This window comes from Corvus cornix, chromosome 3 (assembly GCF_000738735.6).
Source record: "Corvus cornix cornix isolate S_Up_H32 chromosome 3, ASM73873v5, whole genome shotgun sequence".
NCBI lineage: Eukaryota > Metazoa > Chordata > Aves > Passeriformes > Corvidae > Corvus > Corvus cornix.
In genome coordinates, this window is record NC_047056.1 from 84,133,957 (window position 1) to 84,155,934 (window position 21,978).

Genomic DNA, 21,978 nt, shown 5'->3' on the forward strand with positions numbered 1-21,978 from the left:
TTCTCACAAAGAAAGGCATGGTCTTCCTCAGTGATGAAAACCCTGCAGTATCAAGTAACATTCAAAGATAGAGATTGTTTTTTACCTCAGCTTCTTCTTTCAAATAATTAAAGATGTTCACTTCCAAAATGAACTGCTCTCCTCTGATGATGGAGTATGGAAGGTTCAGGAAAATGAAAAAAGGTTGAAAAACTTCTAGCTGCAAAACAAAATCAGTCATGAACCCCTACAACCTAGACTAGAGACTAGAAAGAAAATTACTATACAATTTGTCTTCTGATCACTTTTAAATTCAGTGATAGAGTACATTTAGTTGTACTCTACAGCTGACAAAACGCATTACTGCGGGGCTGAAGCAGAGGGCAAAGATGCTTCTGGTCGTAAGCACCTTTAGAAACACCATTCAGACGAGAGCTGCTGACAGCTTTGACAGGGCAGCCCCAACAGACGCAACTGAATTAGGACTAAGAGTCTATCATCTTGCAAGTTTGGAAGCTGTGAACTGTCCTGAACTCTCATTAAGGTAACTGAATTGCTTTGAGTACACAAGTAATGAATGATTAAGACTCTGTAAGTTGACCTATTTTCATGTCAATACAATAGTAACTAACTAACTCACCCAAATTCTGTAACTCAACACCACCTCACAGTGCTTTTTTTATTTAGTAAGATTAATCTTAACATAAGTTCTTTAGTTATACTTCTAAAAGTATGTACTTTATTAATTAAAATAAAAACTGCAGAAATATACCAGCAAGCAGTTTCTTTTATCTGCGAACAGAGCATTTTGAAAGAAATCTTGACTCTAAGAAGTCAGTGTTAACGTCTCATCAAGCTGAATGGGATCAAAATTTCACTGTTTATGAACAGCTGTACAATAAGAATGGCTGGGACATAATATCCTTTACAAGCGAAATGTCAGTTAAAAATTATTTTAATCTGGTTTGCATTTAAAAAAATCTTCCAAGTATTTTGAGTTTCAGAAACAAAAATCCCTCAGCTTTTCTTTTCTAGCTAGCAAATATTCCAATGCTTTCTGTAAAAAAAAAAAATTTGTTTGCTAAAGCTCTCAGTGTCATAAACTTCTTTAGATATTAAATATTAGAGAAGTTCTGATGGAGACTTTTTTGGTTAGTTCATAGTAAAGGCTTTCCCTATGCACCTATTTTTTTTTGTCTTTTTACTTTAAATAAAAACTGAAGTCTTACACTCAGGGATATGCCAGTATATTACAATAAAATAAAACTGAGTAAAATTATTGACACTCTGTGTAGGAGAAGTCAAAAAAAAAATTATGCAAAGCAGTACATGACATAAAGCACGCAGATGTCACTTACTTCCTTCCCCCATTACATTTTTCATGTCTTTCTTTTAATTGCCTCTCTGTATGGTACTGATTAACATGTTTCAGCCATATGGAACTCTAAAGCACAACCTAAATGTCCCAACAATAGTGAAGTACTGAGCAGTTCATGGGGGTGATTATAGCTAAATTATTATCTCAACATCTGTTCTACTTGCAGCCTTCTCACATTTGAGGATGAGAGGCCAAGTGTGTATTTCCACACAGTTTTAATCAGAAAACTATCCTTTTTTCTGTCCCATCTCTGCCAAGCCAACCAAAAGAAATAAGAATAAGGATTCCAGTCTCAAATGAGCCTTAGCCACAAAATCCAGACTGGGCTCCAAATTCTGTAGTGGGGTTCAGATCAGGGTGTTCAAAGCACAAGCTCTGTGTCTGGTATAGAAGCCAACTGTGAAATCTCGACCTAGATCTCAGTTTGGATCTCAAAAGTTGTTCTTCCCCAAGAATTTGAGGGCATGAGAACTTAAATGGATAAGCTGGCTGTCTACAAGCTATGCTTCCCCTAGTCCAGGAACCAAGATGGAAATCCACGGCCCACTGCTACAGTTTCAACCTTTCTAAACTTAGGTATGTGAGTGGAATTGTCTCTGATAGGAACATAGCTTCTCTAGGATCTTTACATAATGAATGGAAGGATTATTCTGTGTATATAAAACACTAGCTAAATGAGACTTCAGGCATTAATTCCTGTTTTAAACAGGCTAAACAATTCTCTTTAAGCAGCGGTTTCCTTGAATACAGAGTGATCCTAGGACAACTGAACTTGTACACTGGGAATCTCAGGTTAGAGATCTAACCGGAGGAGTGCTGATTTTAGCTTAAACTGCTAAACTCCTCTAACACTTGGAAGCATGAAAAGAGCCTCAGGACACAGAAATTTGGGAGCAAGAAGAATCTCATCCCATGGCTAGCCCTCAGGGTCCACTCTGCTCCTCAAGCTAAGTCATCCAAAACTTAGCACCTATCACAGATCACAGAATGGTTCTGTTGCGAGAGACCTCTGGATAACATGTAGTCCAAGCCCCCTGCAAGTTTATCTAGATCAGGGGTACCTGTGTATTCCAGGACTGCTTTTGACAGATAAATTTAGTCTTAAATCAGCTCTCCTGTTCTCCCTCCCTGGGGTAAGTGTTAGCCGTAAGTGTTAGCAGAGCAGCAGACAAATGCCTCTCACATCCCAGCCACCTCTTCCCTGCCAGTCTGTGCAAACCTCACTGCATACATTATCAATTCATGGAATGCTCTCTGGGAAGAGCCAAGAAAACATGCAACACTGTTCCCAGATAGTCATTCCCCCTTTCTACATACAAAGATTTTGAAATGGGCACATCCAGGAAGTACTCTTCTCCAACAGAAATAGGCATCCAAATATCTGTGTAAAGTCTTAGATATGTGCATGAGCTGGAAGGGAAGGCAGATATAGTATCATACATGTCTTCAGTGATGATGTTTTCTTTACAGTTTGAATACACGCGGCCTCTCAGTCTCTTTATTAGTATAAGGAGGTGCTGCTGTTAGAACTAAATCAGAGTCCAGCAACAACCTACAGTGTTACCAGCCTTAAAGGAGAACTCAAGTGAGATGGTACCTCCACCGGGGCAGTTGTCACTCCAAGCCCACCGTTTTCAGAGATCACAAAAGCACTGGCTACCCAGGATGTGATGGTATCAGGTACAATGGCATCCATTGTGGTTTCTGTGTCAGATCTGATGGCAGAAGGGGAGAGCAGACTTTCAAAACCATCCATTTACAGACATCAGTAAGTGGATACACACGTCTAAAATGCATGAAAAATTAAGTCCAAATCCTGGAAAGAAAAGCTGCTCATTATCCATTTTTCTTCTTCTAACCATTTAGAAATACTGTGATGGGATCAAAATTATTTTAAAAATTTAAATTATTTTAAATTACATGAATTGAAGGTAATTACACTGAATCACATTACATGTAATCCACTTTTACACGTCCTTTTAAAACAATCCCAGATGATGGTTGCTTCCTGAACTTCTCAGCTGTAAAAGAATACAAGATTCATGCTTCACGATGCAGGTCATGTTTCACCATCATTTGACAGTTTGAACTATGCACTGAATTAGGTGCAGACAGCAATAATTTCCCTTTCTAGGCTAATCACCATCTTTTCATGTCCTGTAGAGAAAAACGCTAGGTGTCCCTATCTATTATGTCCCCATCTGTAAAAGCCAGAGTTTCTTTTGTCTCCAGGATTTTTATCTAGCTTATATTGAAACTCCTAGGATTTCAGTCAGCATAATCCTCTCTTGTGCAGTTGTACAACTCCTCATTTTTCCGATTTTCAGTCTCACTTGTGGCCTCTAGGTGGTAGCAGAATATAAATAATGCTACATTTTAAAGCAGTGTTCTTCAGCACTGGTGCAGAATGCTACTGAAACCTACAAAAAATAAAAAAACCTGCAAATGCAAATCAGTTTCCATTTGCTTCTAAATTATACCTCATTTCAGTGTCGATCCAAAGCCAAGTCTCTGGAAAATGTGTCCTCACATAGAGATTGCTGAAATCAGGAGGTCCATTTTTAGATACCGGCATATCATCACCGAAACCATCCTCTATAGGTATCATTCCACCATCTACAAAATAAAAAATACTGTCCTACCTACAAATATCTATATTTAGAAAACTCTAATAAATGCAATTAAGAAAATTCAAATTAATATACTGTTTGGACTAATCTATAGCTTTTTACATATGGTAAAACTACTGTGTGACACTAGGATCTTTTTTATTTTAAGAATAAAAAAGTTTCACACCAATTTCTACAGGGCCTCTGTGGAGTGCTTATGAAACAGAGGCCATGCAGTTTGGCTACACATGACAAACCACTAAAACATGTATCAGCTGGAACTGCATATGAAAACTCCACTCACCCTCAGGCTTTTAAGGGGTAATGTCACTGCAGTGAAAAAGGAAAATTTCTAAAATGCTGATGGTATGAATTTTGTATGTCTGGAACCTTTGAAATGGTAATAGTTTGTAAGGCTGGATGCAACCTATATGCAGCACAGTAAGAAGACATAATAGGGGCCCTATCCCATGGACCTCCTTTTCCCCACTCAGTAAACTAGATTTGACTACATTTGTTGTATTACTTACAAAGAAAATGTTCCTTATCCTCCTCAAGAACTGCATCAGTTGATACCCAAAGGCTGCATTTCTGGATAAAATTTATACAGTATATCTCAATACAGGACATTCAAGACATCAACAGTGCTTATCTATTTTCTTTTTCTCTTCTTTCTTTTTAAGTAAATAAAGTCATAAAGCAAGCATAGAACTAAAGCAAATAATATACAGGAACCATACAAAATGGAGGTGATATGAATCTGAGTATTTCCATAATGACTGAAAACTTTTCAAAGTGAAGACTGTATCAAGCATAAAGCAACCTGTATTTATGGAAGTATAAATATATTCCTTGGCATTCAGAGTATTACATATTGACTAAATTCACACTTCAAAACTCATATAAGCCATGAAAACAGTACATTGTCTATAGTTACAAAAGTTAGAAAGTTCACTTTTTTCTGGCAAGTGATGTGCAAATCACTAAGCAGTAAAAAAACCAACAGCCTAGAATTATGAAAAAATAAAGTACCTGAAATACACCAGAAGAACCTCTGACCAGGGGGAAATACTGCACTGTGCTGTATAAATTGAGCTCATGGAGGACCTAAGAAAAAAATAAAAAATCATCCAAAGACTGAATGCCAACTACAGTTTTAAGAACTTTCACTGTTGCTAATTCATACAGCTGTACCACAAGCTGTAGCTTGCTTAGCTCTCATGCCAAAGAGAAGAGTCTGTGACAGGATGAAGGGGGTTAGGTTGCAGTGGTTTTACGATTTATGGAAGGGTGACCAAGACCATCTGTAAGCCTAGAACAGAGCCTACAGCCCATCGATATTTTATGGCACTTAGGCTACGTACTTCGAGCACTTTAGGAATAATATATATTGCAAGCTCTTTCAAACTGTAGATGCAGTAGAGCTTCTGCAAGTAAAGGTAATTTAAAAGTATGAATAATTATTCTGCCCTCCCAAGAATAAAAATTCTTCATTTTATATTACTAAATTTAAATAACACAAAACACAAATCATTAGGGTTTTTTTTTCCTAATTTCTTTGTCTTTTCTGAATGAAGAAACTGCCAAGTCTTAACAGTTTATCAAATGAAAAACAATGAAGTATTGACTGGAATCCAAAATGCTGTGTTTATTACCTTTTAAGCCTTGCAAAAGTAAAAAACATTTGCGTAATTACAGCCTAAAAATCATGCTCAAAGGACATTACCTGTTCAGCATATAATCTGTAACATTTCCACAAACATACATATTTCATACACACAATAATGAAAACCTTTTTTCCCATATACTTACAGATTCTTCTGTTATGTCACTACCTTCTCCCAGAAGCTTTGCACTTCTATCAACAACTGAAAGTCCAATTACTGATCCTGGCTCTGTTGTACTGATTTTAAGGGAGACTTTCTCAGATGGCTTGACCTTATCTTTGCTCCAAGAGATTTTAATCTAGAAAAAAGTGAAACACAGCACTGATTTAAATTCTACAGTGATAATTACAGCTGTTATCAACTCTCAGAAAGTAGTTTTTTTACATTATTTGGCTATAATTAAGACCCTGGATTTGCTTTTCCTATAACATTTGGGACACTGGGGACCTCTGAGAGTCTTTTTCCTAGGACTTTTGGTAACTTGGATAAATCGTGAGGCAAATGGAGACATTTTTCGTGCAGCAGGACAAACAGGCTCCCTACTGATGTCTGGTTATAAGTGTTAAAGTCTACAGAGGAGAGAAAGAATTTGAACTCATCCAGGCTTTGGATGGTGCCACCTATAAAAAATTATAGTGAGGCTTTTATTTGCACAAAGGACCAAATCTCATCCTAGTAAATAAGCTTGAAAAATCAATTCATTGATGCACTAGGCGTTTTCCCACTCTTATTCAAACTTTTTTGAGTTAAAGCATTGACAGTCCCAAGAAACACAAACACTGGTCACAATGTGACCACTGACTGGCTAGAACAAAGTCTTCATAAACATTTACAATTCTGCCCTTAGAGCACTCACGATACCTTGTCACTGTATTAGCCAAAGGAATCTTTGGCTCAGTAATTGACCAAACTATTAAAAATACGAGGAGATGCTGTGCATCTGTTTATGTGGAAAACACAGCACCAGTAGAAACGACTTGCAAATATGCAAAAACTGGACCCTAACTGCACTGGTATTATCAAAAGTCTTTCCAAAGACTTGCACAAACCTCAGATTAGATCCTCAATGAAAAAAGTTTTTACAGTTACAATCCTATGATCTAAAATACTGTTTGCCACACAACACCCAGACAAAAACATGGTCTCAGACACAAGTTCAATACAATTACCTTGTCATCCAAAGCAGGCTGGATAGGGACAGTGAGAGCATCATTTACAACAACTCCAAGCTCATCTACATAGAATACAAGTATAGATATCAAAGGAGCCCAGGAATTTTCTGCTGTTAAAGAGAATGTTTCTGTAGCCTTTGTGCCAAAAGCCATAATTTGTTCCTTAGATAATACCTGAAGGAGAAAAAAATGTAACACTCAAACTGTTGGTATCCTCAATATGTCATAAGCTCAACAATTCTTTCTACAAGTAGCTGCTGGAGACACATAGCTGTGATTCACTGGGTTTTTTTACTAAGTGGTAGACCAGTTCTGTGAAAATGGGCACGGTAGGTAATGTAATATTTAAATAACAGATTTCTTTTAATAATAATAATTCTTTTTCTGTGTTTTAATTCCTGTATCACTATGGACAAGTAAAGAACTACAACAAGTGTACACATATGCTATGAGAACATAGAAATACAACAGTAATAGGGTTGGCTCATGTGGGTCATCTGTAACAGCATTTGAGTTTGGATCAGACATATAGTTTTAAAAGCAAACCTCCAAAACATCCTACTTAGAACACTTTGGTTTGCCTCATGGAGAGTGTGAACTGGGGTCTAGTAATCGCTCCAGTTAAAAGCAGGCATTCATTTTAACAGATCAGATTAGAGCTAGTATGAAGCTACCTCAAAATACCTGGATTTCAGATCCACAGCAACAATTTTTTCACTCTAAATTTGTTCCTACATAGACTTACTAATAAAGACGGAGAGATGAAAGGCAGTTCCTTGCCTTTGGTTGCATTGACCTGATTTATATTAAACCTTCTAGAGAGTGTTTCTATTCTAGAAAATACATAAGAATGCCCAAATTTTACATGTATTTGTATATAGGTTTTCCTAATTCAGTTTACTGTTAAAGTCTGTGAAAGAAAAAGAATATAGCTAACATGGTCACTAAGATGCAGACTGTGAACAAGATAGGCACATGTTAAAGACAGGATAGGAAACTTATGATGGTATATATAATAAATCTTTCCATTCAGATACTGGAAGATACAGTAGAGCAGCTGAGCAATTAAACAGGCCACTACCCAAGACATTTATTTTAAAATGCTTCCTGTGAATTTCCCTTGTTAACAATGCCACTCTGTCCACTCAACCATCTGTTTCCTCAGCAGGCAGCTCTTCTCACCCTGTACCCACAGGCTCAGCCTGACAGCCCCAAATCTGCATACGGGCTCCACCAGGCCCCTGCTTCCACCTGCATCTGCAGGATCTGCTGACAAAGCCACAGTTTGGGCTGCTCCTGGGACATCGTAGTCCCTTCTCCCACTGCAGGTGCTCTGCACAGTCAGAAACAGCATTGTTCTCACAGTTGTGCCTTATCTCACATCTGCAAGCAGAAATAACCCAACACCCAGATCAGAGAAGCACTTTTTCCAGAAGCACCTCCTTACAGTGCCAGGGGCATTCCTCCTAGGTAGAAAAATAGAGCTCTCTTTCATAAAGTACCATCCTAGTGGAAAGGAAGTTTTTTGAGCCTCCTCTTTCACAAAGGACAATTAAAAAATGCTGAATCTCTCTAATGTTTAATCACATTCCACTCACTGGAGTATTTCTCAAGTTGGTAAAAGTCACCTTGGATTGTCCCCATAGGTAAAACCAGTAACTTACCAGATAGTGGTACTCTCTAACTGGCTTGTTGCTTGCAATACTCAGCTCAAAAGGCTTCCCAGCCTAGGAAAAGCACATGATTCATATGGATGAGTATGGAAAACCAATGAGTAACTTCGTTTTTATCATGGCAAGTTTTGTCTCAGACTGTACCTTTATATCCTGGCTCTTTGTTTTAACCTGGAGATAAGTCTGACTGGGGGAACTGAACACATCATAAACACCTATGTCAGTCTTACTGCTGAGGAACTCTGCCTGTGAGACAGTGCAAAAAAAAAACCTCTTAACAAAACAGCAAAATCCGTGGTGTTCATGTATGTTGTACTGTTTACAAGAGCACGGCACCCATAGTAAAAGACCACTTTATGCTTGCTTTGGGTGTCTGGGTTTTTCTCTTTTGATATCTTAGTTCCCATTTGACAAGATCCATCAGTCTCTTTCCAGCTGTAACATATATAAAATATGAAGTAACAAAAATAACAATAGGTGACATGTCAGCTATTGCAGATACCAGGACAGCATATCACTGATCCTGGCTCACGCAATTTAGTGTGGCAACACTCCAAAGCATCATGTTACAAAGCATTACCTGAACTCTCAGAGTTTTTGTATCAGACAGGATTGGAAACTCAACATCAATTACTCCATTTTCTGGGACTGTGTAGTTCAGGACATGGACTGTCAGATTTCTCTCCTCTGTTGCCTCATTTTCCAGATGAGAAAGTGAAGAGTGATGGAAAAGCAGGTCTGACTGTTGAGCAGTGATTGTTACAAGATTCTGCCTCTCATCAGCTGTCAGCTGGTTGCTATCAGAACGTGACACCTTTAGCTAAACAAAAAGAAAACACTTATCAAACCCATCGAAAAAGGGTAAAGCTAAAATGCACAACACATAGCATATAACAATATATTTGCACTCACATTATATCAAGAAAAATAAGGTATCCTCAGACTTCTCACACATCAATAGCTTTATTTTTGCTCCCTATAAACACTCCAAGTAGGCAAGTCAGGCAAGAACAAAATTATTCATAACCCCAGGGAATAAAAAAAGAGTAAGATGGAACTGAAAGGAGACGTGACGCACTTCAGCTCTCCCAATTACTCTTGTAGTTCAAAATGTTTGTGTCTCAGGTAAATTATACATATCCCACCTACAGTCTGAATACATAACTTTATCACCACCACAAGAAAGGGCAACCTAACATTTACATCATGTGGGAAAAGGAGTCAGATGAGCAGAGCTGGTGCTGAGTCAGATGTGTTTATGAATTCATCAAATGAGTTGAAGACTGAAACCAGGCCAAAAATCAACAGTGTGCAACCTCTTCATCATATATCAATCAGTACTGCAACTTACAACCTTTATGCCCACATTCAAGCAGATTTTCATCCAATAAAATCATTCTTATTCTGAACTATACACCACCAAAAAAATCAACTTTTACATTTAAAGGCACTGATGTTTCCCTTTTCAGTCCATAGATGTCACTGCACTACCTCTCCTCCTCAGCCATGATTTTCCTATTCTCTCTCTGAAGACCATATGCAGGTCTCCACTTATCAGTAACAGCAGCAGCTGCTCATTCACACTTCTTTGGGAGCATAACTGATACTTTCCTGTCTGCCAGCTGCAAGAATTGCCAGATGCCTCAGCTGTCTCTCACTCAAGTAATCTTTGGAAGAGGAGAAAAAAACAGGTGGATTCAAACTGGGATACTGTCAAGGAAAATGAAAAGCACAAAACCCAAAAGCCCAAATGATCAGGTGAGCATAAAGCTACACCTTGAGCCTACTCTTGAATCTACTCTGGAAGAGTATATTCAGCCTAAATCACTGCTATTTAGGTCTCACTTCCATACAGTAAAAGCTCAAGAATTGTAAAATGGATTTTCAAGCAAAATGCAGTGATACAATCTGCAACCTCTGCAAAATGTACAAATATTGAATGCAGATGAGGGACAGAATGAAGAACACGAAATACTTCTATGAGTGGACTGCAGCTGGCATGAAAAGGGACAGGAAGCAGAAAGAACACCTTCACTTGAGAGCAATGTGGTTTGACAAGTTTTAACTGAATTATGTAAAAGCTGCTGAAGTAGATAAATGCACTATATAAAGTATATATTTGTGTGTCTCTGTGTGTATATATAAACATACACAGAGTTAGACATAAAAAGGTTTGGAACACAATAACTAATCTGCTGTTTCAAAGCACAGTCACCTAATGGAAAAGAACCAGCTAGGGAAGATTTCTCTTCCATGAGAATGCTGAGAAACTATACTCACATATATCCTGCCAAGACTACAGCATTCCTTGCCACTTTACCCTTTTCTAGAGCAAATGCCTCCAAATTTACTATTTGCTGATATGTATTGTGAAAAAAAGAAGGAATTTGAAAACCAATCTGTAAATTACACTTAAAAATCCAAGGCAAACCTTGCCATATAAGCATAGAGGAGAAGTCACATTTTCTTATCCACAGATGATAATCGAGATGATAAACAAGAGAACTTACAGTAGCTATGAAGTTCAGAGAAGGCTTTATAACTCTGGAGTAGTCTAGAAATTCAATAAAATAGTCACTTTGCTTTGGAAATATGATGGTACTTGAATTTTGGGAGATTCCTGTAGAATAATTGTATGTGTTTAGATAACATGCATTTAACACATATATTACTTTAGCAGCAATACAATTTATTCCCCGAGTTTGAAATAATTCTATCCTATGTTTCCCCATTTCCACTCCTATCATTCTTCATCCTTCTAGCTGAACATCAGTACAAAGGTGGTATATGTTCTGGTACTGCCTGCTAGAACTATAAGGCTATGTCAGAATGACACAAGGAAGGAACTTACTAAATCCCAAATCAGCCAGCTGCACCTTGCCAGAGTTTCTACAGAAAGTCTGTAATGAAATCTAGTTTCAGGGACAGGCAGAAATTTTGTATACGGGTTTTTTTTTTCTAATGTGCAAGGTGCAGTGGAACATGAACTCACAAAAGCCCCTCAGTTTGCAAATCAGTCCATCTAGAAGGGGTTAGACTGTGGACAACATAGGACCAGGGAACTCTTTCTACTAATGTGGCTTACAAATACCCAAAGTCAGGCAAGTTTGTGATTAAACCTAAATTTGTAAAATTCAGGCTAATGCTAGCAATTCTTTATGCCTGCTCTTCTCATCAAAAAGGATCAGTTACTGACTTTAAGCTCTCATCAGAACGTATTTCTTGGCTATTTAATCAATCATTTAGCATAGAACTCTATTCAACTGAGTTAACAGCTGGTTAAACTATTTAATTTCTAGGCAAGCAATGCTCAGATAATATATCTGCATGTGGATGGTTTGTGCTGACATCAGTACGTGATACTTTTCTAGTGCTCCAAGCTCTTCCACACAGCAGTAAGGCCTTCCAGCCCCACCTACTCTGGATTTCCCTCAGCAGACCTCACACAGCCACATACCTGTGAGTGACTCAGTCACCACTGCGATCATTTCTATCGGCTCTATGTAATCGCTGTCACCTTGGTGCCACGACTGCTCAGCATTCAAGTTTTGCAACATAAGCTTGTTACAGGTTACATTCACAGATCCATTTATCTGCAATGTTGGAAAAAATAATTGTTGAGCCAGAAAAGCCAAGGGGCACCCTTCTGTCTACAATAGCTTATTTCTGGTTAAGCCCTGTAGCTCTCTCCATATACAAATTTTGGAGTGTCAACACCAGAAAACTATGAATGCTGACCCTTTATTTTTTTGCTGTCAGCAACCATTTTTATTGAATCCAGTAGAAGTTCACTACTTCTTCAGAGGCAACAATACTTTATGGAAAAAGTTAATTTTTTTTTCCTAATTTCTAGAATTATCCATTTCTACATGGCTAGCGCCATGGTACCTAAGCTTTAGAGAAAAATTCAACGAACAAGTTCCTGCCTGAGAAGAGGGGTACACCCTATTCAGCATCTGAGCTCAGAGTTTCTGTAGACTAAGTGCTGCTGAAGGCAATGACGGAAGTCAGACAACGGCTAAAGTCAGCAAACAGAAAATTACAGTTATCTCATGTAGCAAAACTTTAACCTTTTTTAAACACAGTCCACATCTCAAAAGTAAAATGTCTGACTTTTCAAAAAGAATGCAATTAATCTATCACCTCTTTTAAGTGCTCAGATTGAAACTGTATGTCGTTTTAAATTTCACACTTCAGGTTACAATTACTGCAGCAGCTCAAATGTAATTGCTGGCAATTAGTAGGCAAAATGCTTTGGTTTCTACCATGCTAGAGCTCCACCTAGACACTTGGGAGTGTTCTCCTCTGGCCTTGTGACACAGAGCTCAGTGTGCGGTGGCACACGGCCAGGGAGCAATCCTTAGTATGAGTCCTCCAGCACCTATGTGGCTCCTGGAAAATTTTTTTACCAGGGTCAACTGGTACTCTCCAAAATAACTTCTAGGCACAGGCAAAGGGAGCACAGGTGCCAAGAATCATTCTCAACAAGCAGTCTGAATGTACATGCTTTAGGCTGGAAACTAGAGAGAGTTTAACACTCTCCATGCAAGTCACTCCACAGACCATGCCAGCTGAACTTGGCACTCAGGAATGGTCCCAGGTGTCACTTAAACCACAACAGGACATACACTTAAACAAACTGCTAAGAGATGACTCACCTCCATTGTTGTTGTTATATTTCTCTTGTTTGTCCAGTAAGAGACAGAAAGGCAAGTGACTGTTACAGTTCCCTTTACTGGCTTTCCATACGTGTACCTGAAACACAACAGGCAAAGTCAAACAACACTGCACCACCCTCCAGGGCCTGGGCTCCTGAAGAGCTCTCAAGGCAAAAGATCCTACTAAAATACTAATCTCTGGCCTCAAAAAATGGCTAGAACACATTTTTCCTTTGAAACATGGAGTTTGCAACACTGAGACCAGTTTATCAACACTAAAGATGGAAGCCCAAAACCTGGAGAAGATACACAGTGCTTCTCTTTCCTGCACACAAGCTGTACAAACCTATTAAAATTATTATAGGCTGTACAATGTACAAAAGTTAACTATCCTAAGCTAAAAGCTGGAAGCAAGTTATTGAATAGAACACTGATGTAGCATCGTAACTAATATGCAGTAGAGTTAAAATGGGATGTGGGAAGTGTAAGTATTTTGTTTACCAGATACTGCTAACACGAAATGAGATATTTCCAGATATTTGTTAATAATTATTACTAATTATTTAGTAGTCACAGTCTCAAGAAATTATTGCAAACAATGTCCAGCTGGGGCAAATCTGAAAACTGTAACTTACTCCCTTCTTAGGATGACAGTAGCAACCTGCAGTCACTGAGCAGCAATGAAATAAAAATTTTATATAAATGTTTCCAAGTCATACTTAAGAGAAACCATGACATTTTCACATTGCAACAGAGAAGTGAGGGCAGAGAGGAATGACATAGGGACAGACAGGACACCTAAAATCATTCCAGTCCTCAGCAGTAATATATGCAGGTGTGATAACTTTAAAGTACTTTAAATCATTATGCAGCCACTTAAGTAATATCAAAGCTGAAAAGCAGACAGAAAGAAAAATCAAACAGCATAGTTACAGGAATAACTCTGATAACACTGTATTGTATTTGAACTCAGTCTTTCTAATCAGACCTAATTATAGTCATAAGTTTCCATTAACCTTGAAATGATACTGCCATTGGGCGGCATCCCTGTACTTAACTTAATCTAGTAATACTCCAGAGAAGAAAAAGGGTTTTATGACATCTACAAGTGTAAGGAGAGTAAAAACTCTTGGTATAAATAAGCGTTATGTCTATAAAAACAGTCACCAGGAATGAAGTCATTCTCTATGAATAATTACGATGAATCAGGAAAACTTTGTCACTGCTGGGATTCAATCTCAGGTGATTCACTGCTGTCTAAGTATGAATTTATTGCAGCAGCCAGGTACACTTTCAAATACTTTATGAGTATACCAAATGAAAGAGTCAAGTATCCTGTGGAAGGATCCTGTGGAACAACTTAAGAAACCAAATATTACCTGGCATATAGTGGATTCCAAAAGCAAAGCAGAATGGGGGAAAAAAAAGGCAAGGGAAACGGTTTTTTAAAATTCCCCCTTAGGAGATTCACAGAATCATAGAATGGTTTGAGATGAAAGGGATCTTAAAGGTCCTTGCCGTGGACAGGGATGCCACCCATTAGATCAGGCTGCTCAGGGCCCCATCCAACCTAGCCTTGATAGTTTATAATATCAGGTTGCATGGATTCTACAAAACAAAGTGTTTTCTAAAAGTTCAAACATTTAATTTAAATAGCTTGCTACACAATCATTTCTGCATTTCACTTATAAATGGGGTGCTTCTTCAGAAGGTATGTATTTTTAGGCATTAGATAACCCACAAAAGACCCTTTATGTTGGTCTTGGATAGATATATCAAGTAGGTCTACCTGACTCTCATCTTCAAAAATAAAACTAATTTCTCTTTGAGATTAATGCATGGTAAATTTTTGTGTAGATATTTGCTCAGCTGAAAAATAAAATATTGTTTACACAAGAGTCTACACTGAAGCCTCTTCTGAATTTCTCAAGAGCTTTTAATTCTTTACCCATTTACAGGTACAGGTATTTTGATAGGAGAAACCCATACTCAAAATCCACAATGTTGATTTATTAGAACAAGAAGGATGTTCACAGAAGTTTGCCTAATCTTCCAAGTAGTCTAATAAAATATAGCTACTCTACCTACAGACCTGAATGTGGTAAATTAGAAAGTACCATAAAAGAACTATAAGAACAAGCAAAAAGTATCAAAATACATATTACAAGCAAAAAACTTAAGATTTTCAAATAAGGTAGCTGAAAATGTATAGCTATACTCAAGAAGTGCTTACCAGACCAAAAGAACTTACTAGAAATCTGAAGATCTACTGAACCTTGTTACAACAAAATCCAGTTGGATTTTGTTGGATACTAACCAACTAATTCTGAATAGATGGGGCTCTGTTAGCATTCTAAATATAAGTTTTACTTTGACACTTAGAGACCCGCAGTAAGTTTCTTAAGAGTGAGGGTGACAACAGTATCAGTGATTTACTTACCTTGCAGAGACAACACCAGTTACATCTTCATCTCTCAAAGAGTAGTATAAGGGTGTTGTTATCATGACATCAAATTTTGGTAAAACTAAAAAAAAAATTACAGAAAGGATTAAATTCACAGAAGGATTTTTTTTTTAAGTAATAAGGGTAGAACATGTAATTTGATAAAGACTTCTAGTTTCCTAAGTTTCCTAATATAAGGTAAGATGCGTTTTTAACCCAATCCCCAGACTACGACTTTTTGTTGAAAGGAGAACAAAGCATCATAAAAGCAGCCTGCACATAAGCTTGTAAGTCTGAAATATAAAACATTTAGCTTATTCAGCTTTGACAGAATCATCAGCAAGCTTCAAAACCACATACTATACAGATATTCTGAGATCATTAAAACTACCAGAGATAAACAGGGCAGCTGATAAGAAGGTATTTTTTGTCAGTCTCAGAGAAGCCAAAGATTTGGAAATTAAAAGTTTTTGTGAGTATTTAAAATGTTCATGCCAGCCAAGGGAAGCTAGTATAAATTAATGGAGGATCACTACTGATTCTGATCACTACTAAATGCCCTTAAATAACACTTACCATATTCCATCACTTTAAATCTTTGATAATGAACTTGACCCTATCGAAAAAAATTCATATGAGAAAATACATACAATTGTGGTTAAATTAGTAAATTTAACATACCTTCTTGGCCAAATCCCACCCATATTCAAGTTAAACTACAATTTCTCACATGGTGTGATTTTAAATCATGTCTCAATCACTATCAGCTCCTGTAGAGACCAGTAGTATACATTTGCAAAACAGAAGGACGCAGAAGCTCATGTGAAGCAGTGTAAGTGTATCTAATGAACAGCTTGCGCAGCTTCCAGTCTGCAGACATCTACATATGCCTGGTTTCTGTATTTAAAAAAACTGAATACCTGAGCTAGCTAGCATAAAACCACCTAGCATAAGTAGTCACAGTCATCATGATAAACCGACTGACATACCAGCAGTACCTTTGTTAGTGTATCTTAAATTAACTTCTACAAACAAGAGGCTACTACAGTGTCTATCTAGTGGACTAGACTACTTCAAAAGCACATATAATCTTATGATTCTACATTTACTCAAAAGGGGGCTGCAAACAGTCATACTTACTTCAGCAGATACTCCTGTGTTGTATCTTCTTGTCTCAGCTATTTATTACTTAAAATCAAGGAAAGAAATAAAAAACCCTATAGAATGTGCTGTTACTTGTGTTCTATTTTCCTATTTTTCTAATTTTTTCACTTATTTCCTGATTTTCTTGAAGAGGGAAAAGAAGAATGAATATGGATAACCAATTGTCAGGGTACATCAAGATGTATCAGATAGGAATGACTGTTTGTGGCAAGAGAAGATAAACTGAGAACTCCTGTGGTAAAAAACCCTAGGATCAGGACCTAAGCTAGAAACAACTATAAACTTTGGTTACCTGATCAACAACTTTGCAAGTTAAGCATCACAGACCAAGCCCTTTATACATCTATATTTACACATTTCCTAGCAAAATACTCCTGTCAAAGTAAAAATCAGACTGCTGCCAATTTCATTATTAAGTCACTGATCACCAAAATGACTGCCATATTTACATTCCTAGGTTTGAAAATATACATGCAGAACCAGCTATTTTCACAACATTTGTGTAAATCATAATACGTGCAACACAAAATGCTACAGCGTTGACATGCATATATCAGCCCACAGTCAGATTACTATCAGGTAACCTCAGGAACATGTATCTTAGGAAAATGACCTGTAGTGAATTCATCTCACATCTTGCTCTCTGTACAGCTTTTATTTCCAGTATTAAGTATGTATGTGACCCTTGCCATAAAGCAAACCCTGAACAAAATGTTACCCCAGATAGCATGGTAGAAAAGCATCTCCCTTGAAAATAAAATTTTGTTTCACATTATCTTAGAAGTAAAAAAAACCCCAACAAAACCTACAATTAAAAACCAAGAACTGTTAAGTAGTAGAAAACAAGAGATTACAGTGAGACTAGCACTCCTGGCTGCATCTTCTCTAAAATGACAAGCTTTGTGACAGAAATGAAGCCATGCTTCATGGTTCAGGGAAAGGCAAAGACCCTACTTGGTCATCTTGATGATTTGAATACCAAGCCAGATCTCCCACTAACACACTTTTCAGCCAAGCTGGTCTGAAGTAGGACAAGTAACAGCACTTCAACCACTCTATCATTTTAATTCATTGGGGCAAGGCTGTCTCTCTGGCAAACATTGTTCAAATATACTGAAATGGAAGTTGTTAAACCAGTTTCCAGGAACAGTGGCTTTTCAGACAAGCAGTCAGTTAGTTATATATGCACAACCCCAGAGAGATTTTTAGGAGTTTTCTTTAAGATAGGAAAACAATACCATGCCTATTCCATTTTTTTTCCAGAGCTGCTTTTTTCTAGTACAGGTTTTGTCTTCCATGCCTTCTCCTGCTTCTTAAGTACACTCGCCCTTCTAGACTAACATTTTGCCCTAAATCATCATTTCTTAAACTGCAGAACACCTATTGCATTCTGTGTCCATCGCCCACAGTAAGAAAAAAGTGCCAAAAAAGAGATCCACAGAAGCGTTCTGGGATGATAAGGATGAGCTTTTCTGCAGGAGAGCCTTAGACGCTGTGGATCCTGACATCCAAGAATCCCTAACAACTACAGTCTAGATTCTGCTCTGCTGTGATGAACCGCCCTGCTTTAATTCATTAAGTCTGATCCAACAAAAGTGAGGTCACAGGAATTGTTCCCCACAGATTTCTCTTCTTTGGCAATTGAAAGTCCCTGGAATGAATCGGATCTGGGTCCACTTTCTTATTTCTTTCTGACATTGACATGCATCGCTGTTAGAGCATGGGGAAAGACTCTGGGTGTGGTCCAGGGTTTTGCCCTGGAAAAGCGCAGTGCTGGCACCGGCTGCATTCCTGGGGCTACCTCATTGTCTCACAGACCCTGTCAGGAGCACTCTTCCGCCTTAGCTTTGCAGCTAAATAAAACAGATTTTTGTCTACACAGGACTAACAGAAGCACTTCATGATCACTTCCATGCTTTGTTTTTGCATGCAGGAAACAAACTCCAAAATTAAATTCTGTTCAAACTCAATAGCACAGTCTCCAGAAACTAAACAGAGTCCCACCAGTTTCACCACTATTTACACTAGCAGATCCTGACTGAATATCTGTGCACATTTGCAAACTACTGAATAGTCAGCCAATGCCAAAAGTTTTATGTACAGTCTGATTTTGAAGAAGTGTGACACATTTTTAAGCAATTATATATACAACATTAAACTTAATGCATCAAATGTGAAATCCATAACTGACCTAGCAGTAAAACATGACAGAATTCACTGTGGATACACTGCAATATATATTAAACCTCAAAAGCTAAAAACTTCAATATGTAAAGTATATAAACATTCCCGGTTGATTCTGAAAGTTGCTTTATAGCTGAAGCTTTAAAAAAAAAAAAGTAATACTCTTAAAAATATTTTGGAAAGCCCTTGTTGCACCTGAACCATTACTACTCTTCAATATTTGATAATAAATTTATACATAACAACTTCCATAAAATAGATTACAAAATGCTGTTTAACTAGAAACAACTTCTGGTTGGAGGTGTATGCTACTAAAACTCAGCAACTAGAAGTCTTTCGGCAACAGGAAATATAAGATATCCAACTAAAATACAAGGTAGAGACTTGGAAACCAGACTTTAATTACTCTGTCTTGAGTTTTCCTGGAACAGCTGTACTTACACCTGAACTTTTATTAAAAAATACTACAGGATGTTTAACAGCAGCAAGCAGCCAAAACCTGATTTAAAACAGGATTCAGAGGCAGCACTTCCAAAAATCAAAACTCAGTACACTTGAAAACTGATCTGTAATCACAAGAAGGGAAATTTTATTTCATCATTTAACAACTCTTTAAAGACAAGAGGGAAATCTGAGAAAGAAAGCCTGGCTATTTAAGTAGAAAGTTCAGGTCATGGCATCAGGATAGCTAAGTCATGCAGAGATCAGTCTGGGTTTGCCATATGAAGATGTTCCTAAAGCCTGAACAGATCCATAAGCTGTGCTGGATACCAAGCAGAGCCAGAGCTGGCAGTACTAGTTAAGGATAGGTAGACATACCTATTAAAAATCCCAGTCATACACTAAGTCTTCCTTAGCAGTAAATCTAAGTTGTCAGTGACCTCTGTTACCACGAAGAGATTGGTGAATCTATGCAATTTTATATGTGACACAATAAAACCTGTACGTCCCCTTGAAAAACAGAACTGCTGCAGAAGAGAAAGGAATATCCAGGTAACAGCTAGGAATATCCACCAGGAGTCATCTACTCACTCACTAGCTTTCACTGAACACCAACTAAATCTCCACTGTATCACCAACATAGAGACACCTACACAGCTTAATGTTCAAACTGAATCCCATCCCATATGATCTTGTATTTCACTGCATAAACTCCCTTGCAATCAAGAGAATAAAGTAGAGTTTCCCATTAGAAAAGTTATTTTCTTTTATTCTGAAAAGTGTCTTGCAGGTCTCATTAATCCAATGGCTGACACAGTATCAGAAAAATAGGTCTGTGAGACAATACACTAGGCAGCCTTAATGTAATAGTGTGAATATTGCAATAGTCATTTAACGTATCTTGCATATGATATCCTTATCCAATGAAGATGCTGTGTAGGCACATGCTATAGAAATAATGCATAATGCTTTGTCATTATATTCAACATGGAATTTGACAATTAAAGCGGAGCAGGTGTAAACAAAAAAGGGCCTGAAAGTAAACATAAGTATTTCTGTGCGGGACTTGGGGTTGCTGTTCCATTCCCAGAGGATAAGCACTGTAAAATAGCCACGTTTGTCTGGACACCAAGGTCTAAAACTTTTTTAGAATAAAATATACTCTTCTTTTTGTCCTCTATTTTGATTTTAAAGAGTTTAAATGTCAAAAGGAACCATTTAGCCTGATCTCCTTTTATCCCAGGTTTGGTTCCTTTGTATTCAGCTACTCCAGAAATCTGCACTGTTAGAATGCATCTCCCAAAAAGGCAATCATGAAGCGTTAGAGAGCACCTAGAGAACTGCATCAACCACAGTAGCCAGGAGTGACCCTGTGTCTTGAGCTGACACCTAAGGCCTTTTTAGCTATCAGTTCTCGATGGAGAGTACTGTGAATTTGTCCAGGCACTTTTTGATCCCACCTGAATTTTCAGTATTCACAATAACTGCTAGTGCTGTGTTCTGCAGTTCAGTTATGATGTTTTAGTCATTTTGAAATCACTCTTTACCTCCTTTACCTGATGCCCTTTAGCTCTGTGTTGAAATAGACAGGAACAAAACGTTCCCTATTTACTTTCTCCTTGTTACTCGTGACTGGAGAAACATTCCCACTCTGACATATATTTTCCAGGATCATTAACCTTCTGTAGCATAGCTAAAATTTAGAATACCATCAACTACAGTCTATTAAGGTTCCCTTCACTTGTCTCACAGCTGTTTCATTAGCACAGATGAATTTACAAGGCATTTTTCTTTCAACTCTCCAATTTGTTTTTCTTTTTGGTTTTGTTTCAGGAGGGAGTGGCACTCATTCAGATACTGAAAACAGCTGCCACTGTTCCTTCATCAATTATCTCCTAATTTCACCATTACTCAAGCCTTTGCAGAAAGCCCAAGCAGCATATCCCACTTTTTTGCTTGGCAAGTGAGCTGTTGAAGGAGCCCACCACTGTCACCAACCTTTGTTTCCCTGTCTGAGCCACACTTCCCCAACTTCTGAAAAGCACCTACAATAGCTGTGAGTGGGGATGGCTTGACAGCTGGATCAGTGAACTGGTCTGATCTAGGCAAAGAAAAACACAGATGCTTTTCAATTTGGGTCACTTCCCCACTGCACTTTAGATCTCAGCCTGATGGCAGCTGCTTCAGCGTGACTGAGAGGCTGCTGAACAGCAGTCAGGGGATGGGAAGGAGTGGCAGAGCACAGGGAGGAGCGCAGGAACAACTTAATACATTTTTCCCATCACAGACAACAGCAACAACTCCACACCCACATGACAACGTATTTGAAAAATCCAGTTCTGACACTCACTTGAGCACCACCCTCACAAACCTAAGCCTACAGAAATCTATCAAACACATAACCGGTACTGTTAAATATTACTCCCAAGTAATACATGATCACATGAGTTTTTCTCCTTTCTACCCATCATCTCCCTCATTATGTAACATTAAGCAGTCCTGTTTATACTTGCTAAATGTCTCTGAACAGCCGCTGCAAGCCAAATAGGAAATGCAGTTCCCAAATTATAGGTATTTAAAAGCAGGCTGAATAAACCTGACACACAGAGT

The 21,978-nt window shown here is 37.9% G+C and overlaps 1 protein-coding gene across 3 annotated transcripts in view; it reads right to left on the bottom strand.

Moving 5' to 3' along the window:
• Nucleotides 1–21,978, bottom strand: part of CD109 (CD109 molecule) — a 68,359-nt gene that overhangs the window by 26,428 nt on the left and 19,953 nt on the right. For all 3 annotated transcript variants that reach the window (XM_039568620.1, XM_039568621.1, XM_039568622.1), the window contains 15 exons: nucleotides 16,156–16,195; nucleotides 15,577–15,661; nucleotides 13,137–13,233; nucleotides 11,936–12,071; nucleotides 10,989–11,098; nucleotides 9,059–9,298; nucleotides 8,623–8,724; nucleotides 8,470–8,532; nucleotides 6,803–6,979; nucleotides 5,779–5,931; nucleotides 4,999–5,073; nucleotides 4,497–4,557; nucleotides 3,838–3,973; nucleotides 2,955–3,072; nucleotides 86–199 (listed from right to left, as the gene is read on the bottom strand). In XM_039568620.1, coding sequence (XP_039424554.1) covers nucleotides 86–199; nucleotides 2,955–3,072; nucleotides 3,838–3,973; nucleotides 4,497–4,557; nucleotides 4,999–5,073; nucleotides 5,779–5,931; nucleotides 6,803–6,979; nucleotides 8,470–8,532; nucleotides 8,623–8,724; nucleotides 9,059–9,298; nucleotides 10,989–11,098; nucleotides 11,936–12,071; nucleotides 13,137–13,233; nucleotides 15,577–15,661; nucleotides 16,156–16,195 — 1,707 coding nt within the window. The remainder of the gene's footprint in view (nucleotides 1–85; nucleotides 200–2,954; nucleotides 3,073–3,837; nucleotides 3,974–4,496; nucleotides 4,558–4,998; nucleotides 5,074–5,778; nucleotides 5,932–6,802; nucleotides 6,980–8,469; nucleotides 8,533–8,622; nucleotides 8,725–9,058; nucleotides 9,299–10,988; nucleotides 11,099–11,935; nucleotides 12,072–13,136; nucleotides 13,234–15,576; nucleotides 15,662–16,155; nucleotides 16,196–21,978) is intronic.